The sequence below is a fragment of the Phascolarctos cinereus genome, unplaced genomic scaffold (assembly GCF_003287225.1).
Source record: "Phascolarctos cinereus isolate Bilbo 61053 unplaced genomic scaffold, phaCin_HiC Scaffold_1;HRSCAF=81, whole genome shotgun sequence".
Taxonomy (NCBI): Eukaryota; Metazoa; Chordata; class Mammalia; order Diprotodontia; family Phascolarctidae; genus Phascolarctos; species Phascolarctos cinereus.
In genome coordinates, this window is record NW_027555514.1 from 279,285,675 (window position 1) to 279,292,794 (window position 7,120).

General features: G+C 43.1%; 1 protein-coding gene across 4 annotated transcripts in view; it reads left to right on the top strand.

The window, feature by feature from the left end:
• LOC110205717 (apolipoprotein L6-like) overlaps positions 1 to 6,912 on the top strand; it is a 42,037-nt gene extending 35,125 nt beyond the window's left edge. For all 4 annotated transcript variants that reach the window (XM_020982470.2, XM_020982471.2, XM_020982472.2 and 1 more), the window contains one exon: positions 3,501 to 6,912. In XM_020982470.2, coding sequence (XP_020838129.1) covers positions 3,501 to 4,434 — 934 coding nt within the window. In that variant the 3' untranslated portion in view covers positions 4,435 to 6,912. The remainder of the gene's footprint in view (positions 1 to 3,500) is intronic.
• The last annotated feature ends 208 nt before the right edge of the window (positions 6,913 to 7,120 follow it).

Consider the following 7,120-nt stretch of genomic DNA (forward strand, 5'->3'; position numbering starts at 1 on the left):
AGCTCATTTATAGAGCACTTTAAGGTTTGCAAATAATTTTACAAATATTTCGTTTTATCCTCACAATAATTTTGGGAGATAGTTACTACAGTTATCTTCATTTTACAGATGAGGAAATTTACAAGGATGGATGAGAAAACAGATGAGGCCCGGAAATGTTAGGGATCATAAGTTTAGAACTAGAACTAGATTTTAGAGGTCATACCACCCCCTCATTTTGCAGATGAGGAAACAGAGGCCCCAAACTGTGCTTTATCCAAGTCACAGAAGGGTCAGAGGTGGAATCTGAACCCACTCTTTGACTCCAGACCCTCCAGTTCAATACATACTTTTTCTGTATGATAAACCTTCACATGCTTAAAAATTACTTTTATGTCTTCAGAATGTGTAATATCAGAGCTAGAAGGGACCTAAGAACCTAGAATACTGAGTTGGGAGGGACCCTAGAACAGGGAATGTCAAAGTTGGGAGGGGACTTAGAACAGAGAAGGTCAGAACTGGGACAGGCCTTAGGAAAGGAAATGGCAGAGGTGAGAGAGACCAGAGTCTTCCTTTCTCCAGAAACAGTCATTGGGTGTCATGGTCTCTCGCCATCTTGGTCAGCTTCTTTTCCAGAATGAAGTGCCTCCAAAAGAGCACAGTGTCTCAGATTTGGCCTGGTAGGGGCAAAGACTACAGTGATTTTTCTCTCCCTCATTGGCCTTGAGTGATACAGCCCAGGATCCCAGCCCACCTCACCACATCCTTGCCCGATACCATGGCACAGTGTGGCAGTGACTCTGGTCCTTAGATATTATATCAACAAAGTGTAAACTCCAGCAGGCCTTTCCCAAGCTGGACATAGTTTGATTATGCAACAGACCCTCCCCTCCATCTGTTGTCCAAGGACTCACTCAGCCAGGTATGGAGAGGTTCAACACCAAGCTGATCACAGCCTGACAATGAACTTTATAACTACAGAAACTTTTAAACTTATGTTTAGATAGGCACTTGAGGGCTTGACACCATCAATCAATCAATCAATCACTTATTGAGCATCTACTATGTGTCACTACTAAGGTGGTACAGTAGATAGAACACTGGGCCTTGGAGGCAGGAAGACCTGAGTTCAAATCCTGTCTCAAATACTTATTCAATGTGTGACCCTGGAAAGTCACTTAACTTCTTCCAGACTCAATTTCTTCATCTATAAAATGAATGGGTTGAATCTGATGGCACCTAAAGGTCTTTTAAATTCTAAATCTATGATCTTATAAATTACATCCTGACTGTGGCATCTAACATATTATCTGTCCCTCCTAGCTTCATGTTCACTGCCAATTGCATAACCATCCATCTGATTCTTCCCCAGAAACTGATAAAAATCAGTCCTCCTTGTTCCAGAATGATATTAATTCCATACTAACCTAAGTTGCTCAAGAGACTTAACAGGGTCATGACATGATATCAATGTAGACCAAGAATGGAGTTCATAGATAAAAGAAGACAATGCCAGATGCCAGAAAGAAAAGGAGGGAGGGGAGAAGAAAGAGGAAAAAAGATAGACATAGATGGAGGCAAAGATAAAGAGGGAGAGGGAGAAACAGAGACAGTGAAAGACACACAGAGAGAAAGACAGAATGTGTGTGTGTGGAGGAGAGAGAGAGAGAGAGAGAGAGAGAGAGAGAGAGAGAGAGAGAGAGAGAGAGAGAGAGAGAGAGAGAGAGAGACCTAGTAAATACTTATTCACAACAGAGAGAAGAGCTAGCTGAATTCAATTCAAAGCAATGTGCATTTATTAGGCACCTACTATTTGCTAGACAATGGGGATATGAAGACAAAAGTACATCAGCCTTGCCCTCAAGAAGTTTACATTCTATCAGGGAAAATGATGTGTACCTAAATTGGTAAATACAAAATACATTTAAAAAAAGTCCCACCTCTCACTATACTGGCTACATGGCCCTGGGCAAGTCATTTCTCTCTCAGTGCTTCTCTATGCAATCCTCTGAACCTATGTACAGAAGGTGCCAATCAGCATTGGTAGAAGGAATTTCCTCATGATGGGAGTTCTTCATATCGGTGACATTACTGGTCCAGTCCCTTGGCACTATGTGCCAGGTGCTGGGGTTACGAAAGCAGAAATGAAATGGGGAGCTTTGTGGTACCCCAAGAGAGGGCCTCAGCTAGAAGTAGTAGATGTCAGCTGAAGGCTGAGTGGACTTGGGCATCAGACTGAACCATTCAGAGGTCTTCATTCAATTCAAGGCAGCAAACATTTCTTAAATATCTGTACTGGTGGCTTGGTGCTGTAGAAACTTTTGAATAAGATAGAGCTCAGAATCTATATCAGATTGCATGCCGTTTTAGGGAAGGGGGAGGGGGAAGGAGGTAGGGGGAGAAAATTTAAAACTCAAAAGCTTATGGAAGTGAATGTTGAAAAGTAAAAACTAATGAATTAATTAAAGAAAAAAAAAAGATAGAACTCAGAGTCCAGTGTAAAGACAGAGGGACGGTCCTCCTCTCCCCACCTCCTCAGTCTGGTCTGAGGTCCTTAACAAAAAGGATACCAGGTCCCCACTCCCCACCTCATGCTCTCCCCCAAGGAAGCAATCTTCTTTTTGCTCAGGTAGATAGAATTGACTTCTTCTTCCAAAGACCAGCTATTTGGAATTGATAGCAACAGATAGAAGTGGGGTGTATCCTTACAGAGCAGAAAGTGGGCCCCAAAGATCAATCCCTTTAGCTTTCAGAATTCTTCTTATTAGACTGTAAGCTCCTTGAGGGGAGGGACCGTGTCTTCCTTCCCCCAGGGTCCAGCCCACTGCTGTTTGTGAAGAGGACCACTGGTTTAGAGCTGGAAGGGACCTTGAACCTTCATTTAGAACTACCACATCCCTTCACAGATGAGAGACCTAGAAACCAGAGGAGAGAATCCTAGTAGATTATAATCTTCCTGAGGACAGGGACTCTGGTTTGTTTTTGTAACCCCAGCACCTAGCACAGTGCCTGACACATGGTTGGTGTTTAAGTAAGGCTTGATCCATTGATTGAAGAGGTCAAACGTGGAACTTCAGAATGTCAACCAAGCGCTCTTTCCCCTGTTCCATGATGCCTCCAATACCCAGGACTCAAGAGGATTCCCGTTTCTAACAGCCTTCTTTCATGCTCTGATATTCTGTGATCTGAATAAAGAAAACCAATGCTTTCGTTGTTTGGGCAGTGAGGCAGCTCACAGAGGATAACAGGTCAGGCTTGGAGTTAGAAGACCTGGGTTCAAATACAGCCTCAGGTGCTTTCTAGCTGTGTGACTGTGGGCAAGTCACTTGCCCACTATTTGCCTCAGTTTCCTTATCTGTAAAATGGGGATCATAAGAGCACCTACCTCCCAGAGTGTTGTGAGGCTCAAACAAGATAATTGCAAAGTGCTTAGCACAGTGCCTGGCACATAGTAGGTGCTATATAAATGTTATTGTTATTAACAGCATCATCATCAATCATTTGCCTTCAATTGTTCACAGGGAAGAGGTCAACGTGCTCTATGAGACCCTGTACGGGTTATATGGAGACAAGCTGCTGGATGATACCATTGAGCAAAATGACGGTCTCTCAGCTGAGGACAAAATCTTTCTGAAAGAGTTTCCTGAGAAGAAGATGGAGCTAGAGGAGCGCATCCAAGGCCTCCATGCTGCTGCAGACCAAGTTGACAAGATCCACAAGAAATGCGCCATCACCAACGTGGTAGCGGGCTCCACCAGCGTCCTCTCCGGCGTCATGAGCATCCTGGGCTTGGCTCTTGCGCCAGTCACAGCCGGAGGAAGCTTGATCCTCTCAGCTTCTGGGATTGGCTTGGGCGCGGTAGCTGCCATCACCACTCTTTCCTCAAGCGTCATTGAACATGCCGGCAATTTGGCAGCACGAGAGCGAGTGAGCAACCAGAAGGGGACCAAGGGACAAGCAGCGGTGGTGGCGTTATGTAAGGAGGCCCCCCAGCTTCTTTCTGTTGCTCAGAAGTGTGTTTCTACGGGTAACCAAGTCATGGAAGAAATCAAAAAGAACATCCGTGCCTTCCGCTTGGCTAAAGCCAACCCCCGTTTGACTACAACTGCCAAAAATTTCATGACCACTGGGTACCTCTCAAGGTGGAGCGCCCGGAAGGTGGAGAAGGCCTTCGGGGGCACAGCCCTAGCCATGACCAAAGGCTCCAGGATGACAAGTGCCATGACAGCAGGTGCATTGGTTCTGGTGGACACGATCACCTTCATTCGTGATCTGAGCCATTTACTGGAGGGGGCAAAGGCTGAAATGGCAGAAGAACTGAGGGGACAGGCTCAGGAGCTGGAAAGGAAACTTGAGGAGCTTTCCCAGGCCTATAATAGTCTGCTGGATATCATCACCTCACACAGCAACGGAGAAGCGGAGGCTGTGGGTGATGTGGAAGGATCAACTCAATAGGGGCACAAAGCGCCTTCCTCTAGCTTCAGATTTATGGGATGTTCAGCCTGCAGAGCACAACTTAAAGTTGAGCCACTGTCTTAGGACAGTTAAGGCATGTGCTTTGACCAGGGACAGACTTATTGGCACTCACACCTGGTCAAGAAAAGACCAATGAATTTTTGTCAGTATTGTCCGTTTCCATATTTTTCTATGTCTCTGTCTCTGTCTCTGTCTCTCTCTCTCTCTCAAAACACACACACACACACACACATGTGTGTATACTGTATTTCCTAATTCTTCGCATTCTATTCTTTCTGTATCTCTCTGTATCTCTCTCTCTCTTTCTCTGTCTTCCTCTCTATTTCTCCTCTGTCTCATTTTCTGCCCCTCCCCCTTCGTCATACACATATATGCAATGTGCACATTTGCATGTAGATACACCTATATGCATGCACATGCACATACATGTGAATATATGCACAATACACATGTGCATATATATGATTGTAACAGCAATATTTTTAAATAATACAATTTACCGATTTATGTATATGCCTATCTGGCAGCCCAGAACAAAATGGGGAAGGAGTCTGATTCTTCTCCTTGGTCTAAGGATCATTGCACATACAAGGTACAGGGCTGCTCTGGTTGGAATTGGCACAAGGGTTGCAGCCTGGGATGGAGGGCCCCTCGGACACTGACCACAAGCAATATTGTGCTGGTGGGCACTGCTTCCTCTAGTGGGGTGAACATAAGGGAGGAAGGCCATCAAAGGTAGGTGGGCCACCTTGTTCCAGCCATTGGCCTGGAAGGCACAGAGTCTTTCCTGTTGGACCAACCTGCTATGTGACCCACAATGGAGCCTCCTGGGTCCCAGACATAGCTATGTGGCTACTTTGGATAGCCTTTCTTAATGAACTTTGTCTCAGCATTTTTGTAAGTGTGCCAAATACTTCCTTTCCCTGAACCTCCCCGTCAGGGCTTAAATACCACCAGTTTATATGGTGTTGGTGATGGTGATGGTGATGGTGATAGTGACGGTGATAGTGATGGTGATGGTGTTGGTGATGGTGATGGTGATGGTGATGGTGATGGTGATGGTGATGGTGATGGTGATGGTGATGGTGATTAACTTCTGGAGTACAGGGACTGTTTGGTTTTTTCTTTGTGTCTCTCACCACTGTACTTGGCATATAATAGGTGCATAACACACGCTTGTTGTTTGACTGCTTAAACAGCAATAGTGAACATGTATTTATATAGTATATAAAGAACCTAATAATTTAATTTGATCACCAGGGCAAGTATTAGAGGCAGAGTGGTAAACTAAATAAAGCTCTGCCTTGGGAGTCTGGAAACCTGGGCTATAACAAAAATTCTGACATTTACTAGCTGTGTGACCTTGGGCAAGTCACCTCTTCTCTGGGTCACAGTTTCCTCCTTGATGAAATGAAGGGGTTGGTTATTAAGGTCCCTTCCAACTTTAACCTCCTGTGTTTTCTATTATATTCATTAAAAAAAATTCAATTGCATAACATTATGGGGGTGAGGAGAGAAAGAGCATTTATATAATGTCTACTATGTACCAGGCACTGTGCTAAGCACTTCACAAAAACTATCTTATTTGATCCTCACAACAAGAAGATGAGGGAAAATTGGAACACTAATGCATTGTTGGTGGAGTTGTGAATTGATTCAATCATTCTAAAGAGCAATTTAGAACTACGTCCAAAGGCTATAAAACTGTGCATACTCTTTGATCTAGCAACACCCTTACTAGGTCTGTATCCCAACAAGATAAAGAGGGAAAAACCCACACGTACAAAAATATTTATAGCAGCTCTTTTTGTAGTGGCAAAGAATTGGAATTTGAGGGGATGTCCATCAATTGAGGAACAGCTGAACAAGTTGTGGTATATGAATGTAATGGAATACTATTGTGCTATAAGAAATGATGAGCAGGCTGACTTCAGAAAAACCTGGAAAGACTTGTATGGACTGATGCTGAGTGAAGTGAGCAGAACCAGGAGAATGTTGTACACAGTAACAGCCACACTGAGTGATGACTGACTTTGATAGACTTAGCTCTTCTCAGCAATACAGTGATCTAAGACAATCCCCAAAAACTCATGATGGAAAATGCTATCCACATCCAGAAAAAGAACTATGGAGTCTGAGTACAGATTGAAGTATACTATTTTCTCTTTTTTTATTTTTTTTCTTTCTTGCGGTTTTTCCCTTTTATTACGATTCTTCTTTCACAACATGACTAATGGGCAAATATGTTTAACATGATTATACATGTATAGCCTATATCAGATTGCTTGCCATTTTGGGAAGGGGGAAGAAGAAGGGGGGTGAAAAAAATTTAGAACTCGAAATGTTATAAAAAATGAATGTTGAAAATTATCTTTACATGCAATTGGAAAAAAAATAAAATACTGTTAAGTGGGAGAAAATTTAAAGTTTTTGCACAAATAAAGTCAATCCAACCAAGATTATAAGGAAAGAAGAAAGCTGGGAAACAATTTTTACAGCCAGTGTCTCTGTTAAAGGCCTCATTTCTCAAATACATAGAGAACTGAGTCAAATTTATAAGACTACAAGTCATTCCCTAATTGATAAATGGTCAGAGGATATGAACAGGCAGTTTTCAGAAGAAGAAATCATAGCTCTCCATAGTCATATGAAAAAAATGCTCTAA